The following is a 20,555-nucleotide window of genomic DNA, read 5'->3' on the forward strand; positions in this document are numbered from 1 at the left end:
TATTCTATCACCATCTTCATGAACTGTTGAAACCAGGTGAGGCAGTGCTCCCTGCCTCCTCCACTCTGGCTTATCTTCTGTTAATGGCCCATCAGCACCTTTGCTACACAGCTCACAGATAACCCCCTCCTGGACTACCTCCTGTTAATGGGCCCATCAGGCCTTATCACATGACTCACCATCCCATTGTGGGATGCTCCGCCCAGAGGGAGAAACCAAGCATTCCAGCCTGGATATAAGCTGAGACTCTGAACACCAGAGGGGCGCTTACCCACTGGATTCCCAGAGGACCCGAGCTACCAGACCTTTCTACAAGATCACTGCTTCAGGAAGACCACCTCATCTAGACTGCTTCCATCACTACGCTCAAGTTGTATTCTGACTCTGTCAGTGGTCTTTTGTATTATTGCATCGATTTTATTTTACTTTCTTTCCTTTTTTTCTTTTTTCCTATTAAATTGTATCTCTGACTTGGAGCCTCTCATTTGTTTTGCCTTCAAACTACTACACTTTATGACTTCTAGTCTATGCTTTTCATTATGTTCAAAGGCAACACTCCCATGGTAAAAGCAACAACATACTTATTTGATACAACTTGCCAAAAAGGTAATATTTTCAGGCAGTTACTTCACTTGGTGATGACATGAAACATCTCCAAATCACAAATAAATATAATACAGTTTTTCATAAATTCAAGAGTTTTCGATGGCATCAGGGGAACCTCTGATATTTGGAACTGGAATATATTTTAATCATTTAAATCTTAAACTATTAAGAAAAAAGTTATGTACAGCACTATTGGCTGTTAAAGTACTATATGCCTGCCATTCCCCTTTTGTGGGACTATCAAGCCATTCTCTGTTATCTTCAGTATTTACCAAGCAAACTGCTGGTTTGTGCCCTGTTAAGAATGACAGATAAGTTTTTAAAACCATAAGGACAACACTTCTGATAGTCAGAGGTCAGTCTAATAATGCTGTTGCCAACTGACAAAACCACTATGGAAACAAATTCAGGGAAGTGCAATTCCCAAGTCCGAAGGAGCAGAGAGAACAACACAGGGCTTTTGTGAACAGCAGCAAACCCAACAGGGGTCAGCCCGGCCAGGTCCTGCAGGCCACTTGCCTTGAAACACAAAGATCTGTGTGCAATTCTAAGAACTATTTGTAAGGGCAAAGGATGAAGAATCAGACACTCATCTCTAGTCCTGAGTGAAAGTTCTTAAAACAGCAACAAAAAGGTTCCTGGGTGGAGGGGGGAAAATGTACTCTCTCAAACCAGCCAGTTCCCTGATCCTGTACTCAAAGAGATGTCTCCACAGTGCTACAACAGAGGCCAATATCCAGAACTAGTCCCAGTGGATTGATACTTATTACAAAACTTTTTTCAATTGCTTGTGACTTTTCTAATAAACCATTTAAGCTGAATAAATCCTATGCTTGGTGTGGATTTTACAGGTGTACATCCTAGGGATAATTTTGCACATGGACTGTGTGTTTTCAAGGACAAAGCCAAAGTAAAAGAGGAGGAAAAGAAGGAAGAATGATTTTGCATATAACTGCAGAACTTAAGTTTTAAAATAGGCAGTGCCAGAGTGAGAGAAATCTGTTTTCTGAAGCAGAAATCGGAAGTTCAGCTGAGTCCACAAGCAGTTTTGCCTTCCTCAGCTGTTTCCTAATCCCTTTGGTCACAGCACCCTGCTTGGAGTTCATTTGCACTTTTGGCTTTCCCTCTGCTTCCTCTCCTCCAATTAGGAAGAGAGATCAGATAAGGAGCTGCAGGTAAATCCTGTGCACAAAAAAAGGAAGAGACTCTAGATGAGGGAATACCCACTCAAAACCAGACTAGAAGTGCCTGGGTAAAGAGACTGAGGGGAAGGGCAAGGAGAGTGTGCACAGCAGGTGAGTGATGCTAGTAACACAGTAACAACAGGTGTGGTCAGGGGACATCTGGACTGAAGCCCAGGAAAAGGAGCAGCTGGAGAAGCAGGGTAGCAGCAGTCTGTCTTGAGCAGAGGAGGTCAGAGCACACTCCTTTATACAGCCTGGACATCAACTCAAAATTCTTAAGACTCACAATTCCTCTGCTTGTAACAACCAACCATAAACCCTGTGGCAAATTGTATTTGACTGTCCTCTAACCAATGTTGGTCCACACAAGTAAGAGGTAATCTATACTGACCCTTGGGGTACTCTGGCCCTCAAGAGAGAGCTCTGAGGACAGGGTCCAGGAGCAATAATTCTGCTGGATCATCACTGGTGGTATCAGCAAGAAGCCTCGCAACAGAATCCCCATCCTCAATTAGCTCTTAGGAAGAAATACACATATGTAAACAGATTAGGAAGGAGCCAGCCACCAGATTAAAATAAATGCCCTCAAGAATGAAAAGTGAAGGACTTGAGAGTTAGACAGCACAAGGTTACAGCTGCTGGTGCATGTGGATCACAGCACAGACTGTAACTATGATGCAACCACTAAAGCTGGACTAAGGCCAAATTTACATTCCACTCCTACCACACTGACCTAAACCTCATCTGGGCACAGGCCCATCTATCTACTCCTGTGGCATTACAAACCCTTTGTATCTCCAAACAAAGCAACCCTCCCCCTTCATCACAACCTTTAACACTGTCCCTCAAGTCTTTGTTACAAGGTGAGAAAAGAGTTTCTCAGATGATGAACTTGAACACAGATCTCCAAAACAGTTTTTTTCCTCTGGTCCCTGACAAGTTCCCACATGATATTAAAGCAACCCACTTGAATCAAATTTCTCAGGAGAGCTCAACAACTCCATACTCCAGAGGCCAGCCTGAGATTTTTTTGGCTGCTCAGTTTGCAGAAAGAGACCTCTCCTGGAAGAGAAATTACAGGACCTAGGCTTACATATGTGCACAACACATGATCAAGCATGTTAAAAGAAAAAAAGATGGTCCCAATCTCAAACTGTCCAAAACCTACCAGACAGGTCACACAGACCAAACAAACCAACAGCAGCACATAAAACATTCAGTCACACCAACAGTCGTAAAAGCAATGGTGTCACATCCAAACCACAGAAAACATGAATTCTAGCACCTTTCATATAACATTTCCTCATAGTTTTAATAAAGTCTTTTTTTTAAGCTCATTTCTTTCCCAGGATGTGGTCAAGTCAATACTGATCACTGCCACACATGCAGGAATCTCTGCTGAGAGACTAAACGTGACAGGAACACAGAAGGAACCAAGGCCAAAGTGCACACACCTTCCCACCTGTCATTTCAATGTGTCCATGATCAGGTGGAGGTAGCACCACAGGAAAGCTGGTGTTCACAAGGCACTCTGAAATTGCCAGGTGCTATTGCTAACCACTGACATGAGGTATTTCCAGTTCTAATGGGTTACCTGGTTATTTCAATACCTCAGAAAAGGCCAATTACAATGTAGTTGTGCTCGTAAGTGGAGTTTATTCTCTGCTACTTCAAAGGCTGCTCTTTTTCCCCCTTTTGGGTTCTTCAAACCAAAGCCCACAGAACAAGAGATGAAGGGAAATCTGAATTAAAGGTGGCAGTTCTCCCAACTTTCACCTACACAGAAAGCAGCACTGCAGAATTCTTGGCCAACATGGGAGATTCTAGGATGCAATTATGCCTTTCCCTCTTAATGTCTACTTAGGACAGACTCTGAATGCAATTCATCACACAATTAGCACTGCACATCTAGAAGAAACTGTCAGAACTGCCATCAGGTTGGTGAGAAACCCAAATCATCAACAGACTCAAGAACCAAGTTTAGCCAACTTACCATCATATAAGGGTCATCCACAATAGGATAAATATAATCTGTCGTCTGGACTAATGACAAACCTCCATGTCTTAATGGAATAACGCAAGTGTCCATCCCAATTCCTGCAAAGACAAATCCATGAGTGAGGTGGGTAACTGTGCCCTGAATTATCTGTTGCTCTTAACAAAAGAGTTTATAAAACATGTCTGTGAAATACAACTCCTAACACTGCCTAAACAGACATGGCAAATTCCTTCATCAGAGAAAACACATAGCAAAAATAAGAGGAAAAAACAAGCAAAGAAAGAGAACGCCCAGTTGAAACTGAACATAAGTGCAAATGGCTGGAGGCAAAAATAAACTACAATGTTCTTTATCCTTCTGCAGCAGCATAAGCAGAGCAAGAACATCTGTGCTTTTATGTAAGTACATTTAAAGTTAAGAGGAACAAAGTACACTGATATTGTCAAAAGCAAATAGGTTTTCCTGTCACTCTGATCTCAGCAAAAACACGGTGACAGTTGTGAATGGACGCAGCATCTCATAAAGGACATTCCCTCACTTCAGAAGGAACAAGAACTCCACAGGTCACAGCCCAGGCCCTTGGTGAAAGATGATTCACCCACCTGATGCTTTAGCAACCACGTTAACCTCGCCTTGCAAGGCTGGAAGGTTGCATAGGCAGGTAACAGAACCTGACAGATAGAGAACTCCTTGGAGAAAAACCACAACTCTGAGCAATCTTTTCCCTGATAGTGGATATTTCAAACAGAACATGCAATATTAGAGCTTCCCAGCATTTGCTGCAATATAAGAGCCCACAACAAAGGGGCAGGTGGCGAATCACAACATGCTGGCTGAGCCACACTCCCCTATCGATAGCCTTGTGCCTTGCAGCAACGGCAGGAATCTTACCTCCTTCCTGGGCTGGCAGCAAGCTGCCTGGAATTACTCTGCATGCCCCACAGGGCAAGAGTCTTCAAAATAGCCCATTTTTAGGGAGCAGTTGTCACACAGGAACCTTTCACCATGCATTAATGAAACACACTACCCTAGCAAGAGGTACAAGCCAGAGGTACAAATGGCAGTGTCCTGTACAGGGATGGAGCAAGGTGCTGTCATTTGAGCTTTACTGAGGGGACAGGTCTGCCAGGCAGTGGTATATAGGCAGAGAGGATCTTGCCTCTCCTGCCTAGAGAGCCAGGAGATCTTGCCTTGGAAAAGAACATATACTGACAACCTCCCAAGCAGTATTTTAGGGTTGCTCAATCTCCACAGAAGCTCCCAAGCCACTATGACTGATGTCCAGTGCCTCCAGGGAAGGGCCCATAAGCAGGTACAGAGAAGTGCAGGAGCTGTTTTGCCCTCAGTTCACCTATTTGTGCCATAATGCTGCAAGACCAACTTCACTTGTGCCTTTTTCCACAATTTCAGCAAAAGCACTGCCTGACAGGCTAAGGGTAAGCAAATCTGCTCAGAGCCACGACTGATTTCAGGTCCGCAACAGCTCTGAGAATAAACATCAGATTTGCAGTTTCTTACAGTCATATTTAAGTTTGCTCTGGGTAACAACCCTTGCAGAATTAAAAAGGGGAGAGCTTGAGCCTGCTGCTGGCAGCTTCCCTCCTGACTGCATTTCAAAAGCACAGTGCCCATGCACAGGTGGCAAAGTTACTTGTCTATATCTTTTAAGCACAAGACATCAAAGGCAAATCACACCAAATTTATCCAAAGACACATTTGCTAAAGGGATACTCATAACAAAAGCATATTTTAAAAGAGACCTTCACCTTCTATTACTAACAGATTTTCTGTTACATAGTATCACAGTAACACACTGATGGTGTAAATCTACTTTTACACCTTTTCAAATAGCTGTAGAAGAAAAGTCTACTAGCAGTTCCATTATTGTTTAGAGCCTGTAAGTTTGTAAGAGAAAAAAAAATCTAAAACCAAACTATTGCTGATTTTAGAAAATTGCCAAATTGAAATGTTGCTGTTAACAACTTACTCAGTCTAGAAAAATACATATAAATAGCAAGTTGGGGATGAAAAAAGATGGAAGTGTCCTCCATCAGGGAATATTAAATTATAGTGCCACCCCAGCTTCACACACAATTGCTGCTTAGATATTTCATACAAAGATCCCCATTGTTTAAGCAAAAGCATGGGCGCCTTACTTATCTCTCATTATATTCAATCTCTACCAGAATAATGGGTTGCAACCTGTTAGCTTACTAATAGACAATTAGCAATGTTTATATAATTTTAAATAAGGTTATTGAACACTAAACTGATAATGAAATAACTTCAGAGTAAATGCTCCATTGATATTCCTAAGTTGAGGGGAAAAAAACATTCTGCACTGCAAAGAGATTGAATATGCAGGGCTGAGTAAATAGACAAACAGAATTTAAAGTGTCATTAAACACATTATCTACATTAATTTATCTATATCAATATTAGGTACAGTAGCTGGTATCAAAATACCTACGTTTGCCCTGTTCCCCATGTAGGTGGCTTGTGCAGGTTGTTTCCCCTTATTGCTTGCATCATTGTGCAAATATCAAAGAGAAAGTGAAGCTGGCAAGAACACAGAGGTCTTGGAAAGGCAGCCTTTCCCAGGCAGCTTCTATAGGTGAGCAAAAGAGTTAGAGTGGGGAACAGTAAAAGGACTCAAAGGAATAATGACAATTGTGAAACAATTCGCTCCCAGGCAGCTGAAGCAAGGAAGTTCTCTTGCTCACTTTCTGTGACCCAGGAACAGAGGGGAGGGAGGGAGAAGAGAAATTCACCTGGGAGTCATTCAAATGCAATGCATGAACATGAAAGTCTAAAATTAACTGAGAAATTAACTGACATGACTTCAGTTTGCACAGCATCTACTGGTGGGAAAGGGAGGAGCACACTAACACCTAAGCATGTGCCCATCACAGTGGCCACTTCTGAGTGTTTTGCCTTTGTAGTTGAGTGCACTCCAGGATGTTAAATAATTAAGATAATATTCTTGTATCCCAGATGCCAACAAATGACAGCATGAGATTCATTCTTCAGCTTTCTGGATGCTGTACATGCATTATAAAACACACAATTTTCAAACTGGTTAAACAAACCACAAATGTGATCGTGTCACTGAGCAAACTGAGCAGAAGGACCACCAATGTCCAGAGCAGCAACTACTTACCCAACCTGGGCATAACTGCCCCCAAGAACTGTTCATCTTCCTGAAAATGGTTTTCTTGTAGAGACTCGAGCAGTTTCTGTAAGACATCCTGTGGCACTTTGCAGCCTGTGCCCTTCAGTTCAGTGAATCGGGTCAGACGGAAGCTCTTGTCCAGTTCGTAACTTTCGGGGTTAAAGGACTCCCGAACAGACATGGTTCTCTCCCACAGACTGCCGGCCTCTCCCACCCCAGAGCAATGGGATCAGTTTCTCAGCTGATCAGTCTTATTGAAAAATAAAAGTAACAATTAACAAAAAAAAAAAAAAAAAAAAAAAAAAAAAAAAAAAAAAGGAACATTAGAAATTCCTGTGATGTGCAAGAAAACGTGTTTTCCACATGGTGCAAGTTAAAATAAAAAGAAAGCTCTCATTGCTGTTGTTCACCTGTTAAGACAGGTGTACACAACTCACACAACTCATTTCCCTACTACTACAAAGGGATGACTCCTCATCCTGCCTTCTGACATTTAAAACTATAACTATGCCAGGTGAGCCAGAGAATTAACTTCTTTTCCAGATATGCTGCGTAAGGTTTTCGTTAAAAAAAGGATCTAACACACTTACCGACCTCATTTAACACAGAGGTAATGAAAGCAGTAATAGTTCCCAGACCACAGAGGCCAACTTCCACAAGGCAACCTGGGCCCTGATCCTGCAGCATGCTCAGCAGAAGACATCTGTTTGTACTCAGCTCAGTGTGGGGTCATAATTTTAGCCATTAACATATTAATCTCAAAAAGAGATAAAGCTTTTCAAATAATGGCTCTGCTTCAGTCCTGAAGTAAGAAGCTGAAGCTCTGTAATACACCTGTTCTCCTTGGGAGAAAATACACTCCTCGTGTTCTGTTAGTACAGGTAGCAGGAGAACAAAGAGGCTGTATCTAAGCAGAGTGGTTCACCTACAAGCATGCCAATTTACCTATCAGCATGTTTACAGACAAAAATTGCTGAAAAGTTTCTTGCCTCTTCAGCCCTTTTTTAGTCAACTAATGATACGGAGAATCAGAGAATTGCCCGTTAAAATGGTAATGTAAAAAGACACTGATGCAATTCATTTAATAAAATTCTTAACAATGCATGTCTAATTTTAGAACGTTTTTCCACTCTGACTCACATCCACCACACTCCAAAACTAATAAGAGGCCTAAGCGAGACACTGACTTCTAAACAGGAACGGCTGCGATAAAATACAATTCATCTTTCTCAGAGAACAAGTTTTCAGGAATTACTAAAAAAACCCTGTCTAGTAGTAGTTTCTTAGAAAGCAAGAATCCTGTGTAACAGCAACAAGAACAGAGTCCAGTGGCATCACTGACAAAACCTGATACTGATGGTCATGCCCTAATGAGGTTAAGCTGAAAAGAAGAATGCAAGTGACTGGTATTTGCCAAGTTCAACTTTGCTAAATGGAGGAAAGAAGTAAATCTACAGACTGTGCTGTATCTGCCCTACACAGCACTTATTAACAAGTACATCTGTTCCATAAACTTTTAAGTCAATTTACTGACTATGATTTGTAGGAACTGAAGTTTAAGTTCCCTGACAACTTTTGATGTGCAGCCCAACTCCCCTTCACTGCATTTTCCCTCCTTCTCTGGGAGGTGTGGCACTTATTTAAAACAAATCTTCCAAAGCCTAGGCGCGGGCAGAAATCCAAACTCTAGTTACAAGAACGTGTTTTGGATGAGCAATGAATTCAGTTCCTAGCTGTTGTCTTCCAGTGCAAGACACTAAGCACTTGCAATAAAAAAAAAAAAAGTGTCTGGAAAACAACCTGTCAACAGAATTGGGAGACAAAAGCTTTTCAAGGAGAGGGGGGATTTTTTTTTCCATTCTTTTTTAACACTTCATTCTAATTAATTCCAGAAAATTATAAAAAGCAGTTTGCCCCACAAGGGAAACATCTTCCTTCATCTAACCAATAAGTGCAGTAAGCTTAGCACCCCCTGCCTACTTTCACAAGGATGGACGAAGAGGCCACAGCCTACCAGGAACTTTTTGCAGCCTTGAGGACTGTAAGGACACAGATCCCCCGTTCGCAAACAACTCTTGAAACAAACAAGATGATTTCATTCAATGGAAAACATCCCCAGTGCAAGAATAGGGCAACTCTTCTAATAAAGATCTGATTAAAGCTGCACACAACTGTGTAATTCAGACTCCCATGGGAGCAACATTCCCCACAAGACCAAGTTTTGGTGACTCTGGTGGTCACAGCACCGAGCCTGGCAGAGCTCCCGAAGAGTCTGGACAACTCTCAGGCACAAGGTGTGATTCTTGGGGCTGTCCTGTGCAGAGCCAGCAGCTGGACTGATGGCCCTTGTGAGTCCCTTGCAACTCAGAACACTCTGCGATTCCAGCAGTCCACGCAGCATTGCCCCGTGAGCGACAAGCATCCCTCCCCAGCAGCAGACAACACCTCCTAACCCAGACGTTTCTTACTTTAAAAGAGCGGCATAATAAATATTAAAAGCTAAAGTTTAACCCTTGCCCTCCTAAACAGCAGAGAGAGGAGAGCACAGGAGCGAAAAGGGGGGGAGGGAGGGAAAGCTGGAGCCAGGAACATACCCCGAACAAACCCCAGCGCACCCACCGCCAGCCCGACCGCCCGAGACACACGAGGCGAGGCGCTGCAACCACCATCGATCCGGGGAATGCGGCGGGGAGCGCTGCGGGCAGACATGGCTCCGGGACACCTTAAATTTCCAGCCGCTGCCTTTAGAGGCAAACCCGGGGCCTTCGCTGCCGCTCTTTGTGCGGCCGGAGAGGCGGCGGGGGAAGAGGACGAGGAGGAAGGAGCTCCGCGCGGAGCGGCGGTGGCAGCGGCCCCTTCCCGAGGTGCGACGGGGACGGAGCCCGCGGGTGTCCGACCCCGGTGTCCCCCGTGTCCCCACGTGCAGGTACGGTGTCACCGGGGCGGGGTTCACCCCTCGCTGGCGGGGACGGCCGGTGGGATGTTGGGAGCAACACCCCCGCCGATACTCCGTAATGGGGAAAGAGGGAAGCACGGCGGTGGGGGGAGGAATGGGGGGGGGGGGGGGGAAGGAGGGAAAAGGGAAAAAAAAATGTCGGCGGGCGAAAAATTTAACCCGTCCGCTGCCGGCGTCCAAATTTTTTTAAAGCGGCCGCATCGCGGTGAGGCGCTGCCCCCCCATCCCCGCTCCTTCCTCCGCCCTTCCCCCGGGGCCGGGCCGAGGGAGGGCGGCGGGGCCCGGGCCAGGCGGACACCCCGCGCCCCGGCCGCGCCGCGCTGCCCCCCGCGCCCGGCCCGGCGGGAACGGTGGAGGCGAATTCCCCTTTAAATCTCCCCGCCTTGCACCCCCCCTCCTCCTCCTCCTCCCTCCTCAGGTCTCCCTCTCACCGGCTCTCGCCGCCTCCTCGCCCTCCGCCTCCTCCCGCGAACGGGACTCCCAGCGCGGTCCCACAATGCACCGGGCGCGACGGGCTCCCTCAGCGCCGCCTGAATAGAAAATGCCGCCGCCGCCGCCGGGCACGGGGGGGTTAAACCCCCCCTTTTCCTCCCTTTCCCTGCTTTTCCCTCCCTTTCCCTCCCGCCTCCCCGCTCGGCGCTTCCCGCCCCCTCCCGCTCCCCCTCACACCGCATCCCACGCGCGTTCCCGCGCGGGGGCGCGCGCCGTTGCAGCGCGACATGTCGCGACACCGCCCCCCTCGCCCCTCAGTTCAGCGCGTGTGGGCAGCCAGGGTGCGTGTGGGGGGTCTGGTCCCTTCCTGCAATCACGGAATCACCAAGGTTGGAAGAGACCTTTAAGATGAACCAGTCCAGCCCTGCACTGCTACTGTAACCCCCTTAAATACCAAACCTCATCATCCAGCGCCGGACCCAGGCGCCTCTTCAACTTAACTCCAGGGACGGTGACTTCATCACCTGCCCGGGCAACCTGTCCCAAAGCCTGACCACCCTAACAGTGAAAAGTAATTCTTTAATATCTAACCTGAATCTCCCCTGTCTCTGTTGAAAGCCATTTCCCCTAATCACGGAATCGATTAGAAATCGATTGGAAAAGACCTCTGAGATCGTGGCACTGAGTGCCACCTCCAGGCTTTCCTTAAACAACTCCAGGGGTGGTGACTCCACCACCTCCTTGGGAATCTGTTCTAATGTCTAATCATCCTTTCTGTGAAGAAATTCTTCCTCACACACGCTGATGTTTCCCCTGAGAACCATGAGTCTGCCTTGCTCTGACACCTTGCTCTGACACCTTCTCCTTCAATATGAAAACTGCAATTGGAAACAATTTGGGTGGGAAATTTAACCAGAGCTGAGGAGACCCGGCACCTGCAGAGCCAGGTCCTCCATTGATGCTGAATTTTGCCCAGAAAGTGGACAAAAAGTCACATTTGATCCTTGTCACACCAAAATGTTGGACAACAAGGAAAGTGAGGGGGCCAAGTGGACCTGAAAATGGGCAAAATTTGGCCAACATTATTTTTTTTTCTGATGCAGAGCCAAGACAGTTGCCCCAGGGAGATAGAGGTGTCATTTCCTTGGATGTCATCTCAAAGGGGTTTGATCAGTGTGTGGCCCATGGAAGGCGGCAGGTACCACAGCAGGAGCACTGCCATATGGCTGGGTTTATCAACTAGTGACTTTTTTTACCCAGAATGTGTTTTTGAGCATTCTTCAGGAAAAATGTAATCCTGTTTTGCCGCAGGTGGTGATGGGTTCAGCACAACTCTAGGATGCCGTGCCGTGTTTTAGTACCCACCAGCCAGGATTGTCACAGACTGCTTGCTCAAGTCAACCCTTTTCCATCACTGATTTGCAAAGCATCCCATTTGTTTCTTATGCATTTAATATATAAATCACTGGAATCAAACATGGCTTTAACATGTCTGATTTCCAGTGTCTTCTCTGTTATTTTTTCTCCCTGAAGGTGCTTTCTGTACTTCCAAAGACCCTTTCCCCAAATGATTAAAGCCAGAATTTACATGAGACTCTTGCTTTACATGTGAGACAAGTTTTCTCTAGATAAAGGAGGGAGTTTCTGTGTTAGGGATAGCACAGGGCCCAGTTTACATTTCCAAATAGATAAAACGGGCACTTGGCTTCATGTAATTTGCAGCTAAGTACCTAATTAAGTGATTGCCTGTTAGTTCAAAGATTGCTTTTCGTGCAACTGTCTTTGAAAAAGTCCTGCCTAAAAACAGGCAGAAAGAGAAAAAATTTAAGTGTTGCTTTTCTTGCCTGATTTTAATTACTCTTTTTATCTCACAGAGAATGTAGTGCCCCAGGACGGTGGTGCCGGGGTCCAGAGGTGCATGGGAGCTCCCGGCACTGAGCACATTTAGGAAGTCACTAATATTTGTATAATTAATTGATTTTCAGGCTCCTCCGTGTTGCTCTCTGAAAGCATTTCAAGCTCGACACACAGAAGCTGTTTCTCTGTGAGCAGCTGTGGGGCATTTGGCTGATGGTTTTGACAGCAGAGATGAATTGAGGACGTGGCATCTGCAGTCCTGACCTGGAATTTGAACCCCTTAGTGCCTCTCCCTCCTCCCAGATGGAGAGGAGGCGGAAGATCTCGGAATCTTCTGATTGCCATCGATCTGATTTTGCTGAGCACTGGCCTCGTATTACGTCTGTGTGTTCCTTGAGAGATGATTTCAATCTGAAAAAAAACCCTGTAAGTATCTTGAGAGCTGGAAATCAGGTGCTCTGATCTAACATTTCTCCAGCATTTAGCCATCGCCTCTACAACCAGCACCTCATTTATAAAAAACACCAAACAAACATGAGGCATAAGGAAAACCATGAGATAATGTTGCTGATTTTGAGCCCTAACTTATGTGTTTTTCCTTTCTGATACTTTTATAGGGAAGACAGAATAGGATCATATTTTTATCTTCTTTTTTTTTCCCCCCGCATCTGTGAGGACTAGACATTTCTTTAACAGAGAGGAAAATAAAATAAATTGAGATTTCCAGGTGGTAGCAGGGCTGCAAGAAAACATGGATACATAGAAATTCACGTTCAATAGTACTGGCACAAATATGGCTCTGCAGAGCTGAAGCTAACCAGGATTAGGGTATAGAGATGATAATTGCACATAATTGAAGCCCTGATTAATTAAAAGCAATATCTTGGCACAGACAATGATGGAGCATCCTTGGGTGGATCTGCACATGTCCCAGTGGACGTGTGCACCAGGCCCTGCTGCCTGTGCTGAGCTGAGGCTTTGTGTGGGGGTAGAAAGGGGTAGAAAAGTGGCTTTGCCAAGAAAGCCAAGCCAAGAGGAGCAGCAGGCCACCTCTTCACTGCAGCTTCAAGTGTGTTACTGACCCAGCACACACGTGCCCCGTGCTTCTCCAGGGGCTCCACGCTTGGAACAGCTGCTGGAGGAAGTGTGGGATCAGGAAGGGAATTCTGTGCACACAGGGGAATGTCCTTTTTGTGCAGGATCATAAGCAAAACCCTGAAAGAGTAGTGATGGATCCAGCAGCCCTGGGAAGGGCCCACACTACTTAGAACCACCACTTCATGGAACATTTTCCTGGAGTCCAACAGTGGTTTTCTAGAGTTAAAAATTGATCAAATTTCCTTTCCTCCCTCCCTGCCAAAGACTTTCTTGTCATCTGTGTCCAACATCTCCAGCAGAAACTCCATGATTGGAACAATTTGGTCCAAGGCCATGAGAAGGGACTGCTCCACACCCCTTAGGAAGTGCAAAAAGGAGAAAGAAGAGAAGGTAGAGCCCTCTGTGCTGTGCTGGATCACTCATCAAAGCCAGCTGCCTCCTATGCTGACTTGAGGATGTGACAGATGTGTGTAGCCTTTACAGGTGCAGGGCCTGCATTTCATCAGTCTTTTTTCCATGGATGACCTGGCGTGTGTATTATTAGCAGCTCAGATTTCTTTGGCTAAGGTTCTTTGTTGTGTACACATCCAGGTTAAATCTAAGCAATATTTCTGATCCATGTAGGCTTCTGGCTCGGTTCTGCATCCTTGGTGTTTACAAAATGATCAGAGTTTGAACTCTCCCTGTTCTGTTTCTTAAATGTCAGCAGAAACTTTTTTTTTTTTTTTAAATAAAACAATGCAGCCTTCCCCTGCAATGTTTGTAACCAAGAAACTGTGGCATCACAAGAACATGAGGAAATACTGGCTGATTAAAACCAGGGTAAGAAATGACAGAGAAAGTGTTTGTCTTTTTTTTTTTTTTCCTCATTTCAGAATTCACAATGAAGTGGCTGGTGAAATGGGAGCAGCTGGTTCAGCCCCACTTGGGCTGAATACGAGGTTTAATGTGCTGAAACTACTTCCACTGGCAAACTTGAGTGTGATAATTTGATTTCTCATGTAAAGCACATCTCACAGTGTGACTTTTTCCCTACCTCCCTCTCTTTTGACAAAGTGAAGTAAGTTTGGGCCATTGTTGGCTTTCTTGGCCTTGTTTTTTTTGTCTTCTTCCTGCCTCTCATTAATATACAAGTGGTATTAAATAGTAATGATGCCAGTGTTGACCTCTGCTGTGCCTTCATGTTTGCTCATTTTTGCTTCAAGGAGCAGATGTTCTCTGTCTTTGTTTTCTGTTGCCAAATGGGGACTTTGCCCCTTTAACCTTTGATAAGGTGCTTTAATAGTCTCTGATGTGAGATTTTATCAAAAGCCAAGTAAATCATACCTGCCTGGCAGCTTCTTTTAAACATTCCCATCATGGTTTGCAGCAGTTCAAGCAAGCGCAGTTTCTTCTGTGTTTTTGCAGGCTGTATTTATCCCCTGCATCCAGGTGAGCACCCTCCATGGAGGGAGCACCCATGGGTAGGGGTCATGGGGTTTTGCTCCTGTATGATGCTCCAGCACCAGTCCCTTGCCAGTCTCCACCATGTAGCAGTCAAATGGGGTGATGTGGCCTATCAGTGACCCATGGGGTCTGAGTAGACTCACCTGGACCCCATTTTCCATCAGTTGCTTTTGTGAAATGAGAAGGGTGGTGTATGCACAGCTGCTGCTGGGGTCTTGTTCTCTTGCTGTGTGCCCAGTGAGGGGCCCCCTGGCTGCTTTTGCGCCAGCAGTTAAACACCACTGTGCTATAAAGCTGCTCTAACCCTTCCTGTGAGGAGGCACCCTCACAACATCTGTCTCTTCCTCATCCCTTTTGAAGCATTTCCTACTTTGCTCATGCACTTGGCCACCCCAAAAACCCCAAAGGAAATTCCACTTCCCAGTTTCTATTTGTTTTTTTTTGCCCAGGCACCTACATGGCTTGTACACACAGCCACCAGCCCTGAGCTGGGGTGGTGAGGGCTCTACCCAGGGCAGGCAGGCTGAGTTGTACCTCAGGTGGATGCATGCCTGGCTCTGGGAAGCCTTGTGGGCACTTTGAGAAGGTGGACTTTTGTGTCTGAGATGTGCCTGTGTGCTCTTCCACAGCCTCTTGCAGTGTTAGGGGTGGCTTCTACTGAACCCCTCTTGGAGTTACACACATCTGTCCAAAACTGCATCAGATTTGGTATTCCCACCCTGCCTTTGCTGTCTTGGCCTGTCACATCCTTGCTGTGTCACACCTGGGGAACATTTCATTGACCTTCTTTGTTCTGCCAGTCTGGGGCACAGCACAGCACAGCTGCTCTTTGTTACTGGCCACCACATGGAAAATAAAACAATCACATGGGGCTTGGTGATGCAGCAGCCTCTGCCACACTCTTGTCAGTGCCATTGCCCAGCCTATGTGGGAAACACCTCCTTCCTCTCCAGACCTGGAAGTTCACCTGTGCCAACAATATCTGCATTAGGGACAAGCCTCGTGCCTTGCATTGCCCACTAGAATGCTCCTTGTGTCCTTCTCCTTTTGTAGGCTTCTTGTCCCTGAGCCACATCCCACCACACTGTGCCTGGGCGTCCCCAAACATTTGCCACTTCCTTTGGCAGGGACGTGCCCTGGGCGGAGCTGCTCCTGCAGTGTGATGGCAGGGGCACAACCCCATTGTCACCACCATGGCCTTTGGTCCCAAGCAGAGCCTGTGCTTTTCTGTGCCAAGGTTTTTCCCAAGGCTGGAGCCTATAAATAATCCAGGAGTGTCTCCTCCTGCCCAGCTCTGCACTCTGCTGCCTCCCTTTGTTTCAGAATAAGCTGTGTGATTCTGCCAGCCAGACCTGCAGCCACCCGATCCAGGCTCCCTTGGGATGAGCCTCCAACACTGACTTCCCAAATCAGTGTCTGGAGTGATGGGTGCAGCCGAGCTGAGCCAGCGATCCTGTTCCAGCTGCTGGCACTCGCCGAAACATCTGCCTTGCATGTGCTGTGCTTGTTGATGGAGCTATGTGCAGTTCCCAGGATGTCATTTGGGAATATAAATTGAGTTCTTCTGAGCTGGAACCACCTGCTTCAGATAATTTCTCTGGCAAGGAGTCTTCTATCTTATTCTCCATCCAGGATTTTCCTGCTTTCCACTGCTGCCAGTCCTGTGCAGTAGCTGGGGGGGTTGATACTGGTGGGTGGGAATTTAGGTGGGTCCACGGGAAAAATGTCCTGCTGCCAAAGCACAGCAGAGTGCAAATGTGCTGTTTAAACCATAGAATTTTGGAATCACAGACTGGTTTGAGTTGGAAGGGACTTAAAGTTCATCTAGTCCAAACCCCCTGCCATGGACAGGGATAGCTTTTGATATATTGGGTTGCTCAAGGCCAACCTGGCCTTGAACACTTCCAGGGATGGGGTATCCATAGCTTTTTGAGATGCCAGGCACTTGTTGATGCTGAACTAAGGCTTGTTGGATGCACAAGCAGGGAAACAAACAGCTCCCCGGGATAACAGGTGGCTGTTGCACGGAGTAGAACGACCTCAGCAAACCTGCTGGCTCTGCCTGCTGGAAACCAGGGGCGTGGGAGTGAAGGATGCTGCTGCTCCCAGCTTCCTTTTTCCCTCCTTAGGGTGACATGCAGTCAGCCCTCCAGATCTGTCCCTGCTCCAGCAGTATCCATTAAATGAGTATGTAATTAGGATCCCCTAGACACACCTGGATTGTTGTCTGTCAAAACAGAACTGAATCCCACCTGGAATTGTGCCAACCAGGCACTTAAAACTTGAGCAAATGGGGAAAAGTGGTTTATATGGGAATCAGGTATAACATGAGCAAAGTGCTCTCAGAGCTGCAGGTGAGGTGCCCTGAAGAGACCAGTGTGCCCAATGCCACCTCTCATCTCCTCAGGGATAACCACTGTGCAATGGTGTGTTTTCCCCATTGGAAAAGCAAAAATAAACCAAACCCAAGTCCCTAAGCAGGGGGATGGATGGTTTGATCTCCTTGAGGGGTTGCATGTGAGTGTGTTGCCATAACAGTCTCACAGCAGAGGAAGCACCAAAACATCTCTCCTGTTCCCAGTCCAGCTAGCAGGGGGAATGAGGATTGCTGAGTCCACAGGCAGTGGCTCCCTCAAGAAACTCCTGGAAAGCCCCTGATTTACATGCACCAAGAGATGCAAAGGCTGTTTCAATGTAGTGATGGATCCTTGGAGCTGCCAGGAGGTGAGGCCTCTCTGGTGGGACTGGCTGGGATGTGGGGGTGGATGGAGGAGGGTGTCAGGGCTCCCCATATCTCTGTACCCCCAAACTCAGCCTTGCACTCAGCAGATGCACCTGGCAGTAGTGGGAAGTGCTGTCATGTGGTGCTCCACATTCTCCTAAAGGGCTTTTTCCCAGCATTTAAAAATAAAATCCACAAAATCACACCGGGAGAGAAAGGATCACACATTAAGTTTTTCCCATTTCTGCATTTCTTTCCCATTCCCTGCATCCCACTGCTCCTCCTCCCCTCCCTGCAGCCAGATTTGAGAGTGTTTTCCGAGGATTTGTGCCCAGCATTGGCATTAAGTAACCTCTCCACAGCAGCATTTGCCTTTGCAGGATCTCACACTTGGACAGCGGGACAAGGCTGTGGAAAAGGGCAAATGCTCGGAGCGGCCTGGGGGTCCCTGGGGAGAGACATCCCTCCAGGTGAGGTATGTATTTCCCTTTGCAGACAGGAAGGCAAAGCCGCCTGATGGGCAGCACCTGGGGGAAGCGAAGACCAGCAGACAGCCCCCGTGCCAGCTGCTTTGATTTCCAGAAAGGCAATTAGCACCCGCCCGATGCAACTCCATTCCAAAGAGCAAAGCAGCAGGAAATAGCTGCTCTTCCCAAATGCAAAGCGTTGCCCCAAGCTCCGTCTGCTCCCAGCTTGAGTGATCCCTGTGGAGCCTAAGGAGTCACAGCAGAGCCAAGTCTGAGCTTTGTTTTTAACTCAGTTTTTGATTTAATCCAAGCTGCAGAACTACATCTCACTATGACCAATAAATATCCTTAGCATATCCATGTATCTAGACTGTAACTGATGGGTCAGGGAATAAATGTGTGATCCAAAAAATGCGGTTTCTACACTTTACTTTAGGGTTGGTTTGGTCAGGATGGCTCTGCAAAAGCTGCTGTGAGTGTGGGAGCGTGAGGAGTGAAGGCATGATGGGGGGATTGCAGCAGAGGAACTCAGGGAGCTGGGGCAGGTCTGCTTGTGCCACTGAAACTGCCACCAAAAATCAGCTTCATGTGCTCCTCCTGACACTGAGCAGGTAACACCGGGGCCAAAGCAGTGAACCCTTCCCATTCCTAGCAGATTTTGGACAAAATCTATAGGCACTGGAATGTCTCTTGTTTGTAGAGTCACAGAATGGTTTGGGTTGGAAGGCGCCTTTAGAAGTTACCTGGTCCAAACCCCATCCCATGAACAGGGACATCTTCAACTAAATCAGGTTGTTCAGAGCCCAAACAACCCTGACAGTGAATGTTTCCAGGGATGGGGCATGTACCACCTCTCTGGGCAACATCTTCTAGTGTTTCATCACTTTCATTGTAAAAAATATCTGCCTCCTATCGAGTCTACCATCCTCAAGGTGATCTTTGTGGTCCACAGCATGGGTGGTCATGGTGGTCATGGTGATCCTGCATTGCTGGTGGTACCATCTTGCATTGCACCCTCAGGATCCCACCCTGGTGGGACCATTGGCATGACTGGGATGGGCAGGGCTTGCTCCATTTCCAAGGGAATTCCCACTCCCAGGAGATGCTTGCAGTGCTCACAAGAGTCCAAATATCTCATTGAGTGAGTCAACCGCTCCTAGAAGCAGATACGGTGTGCAGTTTTGGGAACCACAACATGATAAAGATGTTAACCTCTTAGAGAGTGTGCAAAGGAGGGCCATGAGGATGGTGAAGGGTCTGGAGGGGGAAGCTGTAGGTGTAGGGGCTGAGGTCACTTGGTTTGTTCAGCCTGGAGAAAGTTGAGACTGAGGGCAGACCTCACTGTGCTCTTCAGCATCCTCATGAAGGGAAGAGGATGGGCAGGCATTGAACTCTTCCCTGTGGTGACCAGTGACAGCCCCGAGGGAATGGCTGAAGCTTTGTAAGGGGAGGTTTAGGTTGGATTACAGAAAAAGGTTTTTCACTCAGAGGGTGGTTGGGCATGGATCAGGTTCTGCAGGGCAGTGGTCACAGCACCAATCCTGATAGAGTTCGAGAAGTGTTTGGACAATAGTCTCAGGCACAGGGTGTGACTCTTGGGGTGTCCTGTGCATGGCCAGGAGCTGGACTTGATAATCCTTGTGCGTCCCTTCTAACTCAGCATATTCTGTGATAATATTTTAGAGGTGATCTTGAATGGGACAATATTCCAGCGAATTATAGACTGAGGAGGCACAGTTTGGGGTAGAAAATTGCTTATAAGTTCAGCCATTTAAGATATCAGCATTAGTTTTGCTTCTAAAACTTCCCAAGTGTGAGCAAGAATCACCTCACCCACCCACACTCACTAAATATTTAGTCATTTTTAACAAGTTAAACAAAGCCCTTTGATTGGATTTATGCTAATGGCTCCTCCGTCGGCATTTCTGATTCATTTACATTTCATTTTAAAATTGCCTGTGTACACTGCTGATTCTCACCAACACCATTAGCAGATAAAAGGAACAAGTAACGGGTCACAGACGCCACAAGATGGCAATAGTTGAAGAGCAATTTGTTTCTGGAGGAAGAGATCCGAGGTTCGGCAGCCAACCCTCTCTGGGAGGGCACCGCTGCTGTGCATTAACCTTGGCACTCGCAGAGGGGTCCGTGGCCGACCAAAGCAAAGTGGTTCGTGCGTAGGGTGGGTGGGTTCACCTCCCCCCCCTCGGAGGAGGACGGAGAACATGGGAGAGCTGCTCAAGGTCGGTCCAACACTGCTCTGCCTCACGGTTTCAAGGACCAAAACTTGCAGTGTGAAGCAGAGAGGGGCCTCTGAGCCTCTGGCTCTGCGTGCCAAGGTTGGGTTTTGCTGGGTCAGAGCTTCTCGGGGGCGCTGCTGTGCCAGCATCCTGTGTGCACCTACAGCACCTGATTTGCCAGGTCAGAAGAGGCAGGTGCGGCCCCACAGCACCCCTAGATCCAGCACAGAGGTGTTTCAATGGTCTCTGACTCCATGACAGGGATAAAATCCGGGTGAGACAGGCTGCCACTTGATTACTCTTCAAATAATGTTAAATCCTGTATGACCTACAAGCCACAGCAATGGGGTTCAGGGCTTCTGTAAGGCTTTTAATA

At 46.9% G+C, this 20,555-nt stretch overlaps 1 protein-coding gene and 1 long non-coding RNA gene across 6 annotated transcripts in view; one reads left to right on the forward strand and one right to left on the reverse strand.

Annotated features, from left to right (window-relative positions):
- Positions 1-10,413, reverse strand: part of SEPHS1 (selenophosphate synthetase 1) — a 31,292-nt gene extending 20,879 nt beyond the window's left edge. Inside the window, exons 1-3 of one of the 3 annotated variants that reach the window (XM_066182732.1) lie at positions 10,349-10,413; positions 6,950-7,211; positions 3,784-3,887 (exon numbers count right to left, since the gene is read on the reverse strand). In XM_066182732.1, the coding sequence (XP_066038829.1) occupies positions 3,784-3,887; positions 6,950-7,142 (297 nt within the window). In that variant the 5' untranslated portion in view covers positions 7,143-7,211; positions 10,349-10,413. Of the gene's footprint in view, positions 1-3,783; positions 3,888-6,949; positions 7,212-9,555; positions 9,691-10,348 lie in introns of those variants that run through there. The other 2 variants (XM_066182733.1, XM_066182734.1) reach the window with 2 other exon arrangements.
- LOC136289203 (uncharacterized) lies at positions 9,731-18,326 on the forward strand. Of its 3 annotated transcripts, XR_010720736.1 has the most exons (4): positions 9,731-9,887; positions 12,335-12,632; positions 17,332-17,474; positions 17,968-18,326. It is a non-coding gene; the product is annotated as an uncharacterized lncRNA (long non-coding RNA). The 3 variants fall into 3 exon arrangements; XR_010720737.1 differs by lacking the exon at positions 17,332-17,474 and having other exon boundaries at positions 9,735-9,887; XR_010720735.1 differs by lacking the exons at positions 17,332-17,474; positions 17,968-18,326 and adding an exon at positions 14,180-14,665 and having other exon boundaries at positions 9,735-9,887.
- The last annotated feature ends 2,229 nt before the right edge of the window (positions 18,327-20,555 follow it).

Source organism: Chamaea fasciata, unplaced genomic scaffold, assembly GCF_029207755.1.
Source record: "Chamaea fasciata isolate MVZ Bird 193981 ecotype frontalis unplaced genomic scaffold, bChaFas1.0.hap1 SCAF_5, whole genome shotgun sequence".
NCBI classification, from domain to species: Eukaryota; Metazoa; Chordata; class Aves; order Passeriformes; family Sylviidae; genus Chamaea; species Chamaea fasciata.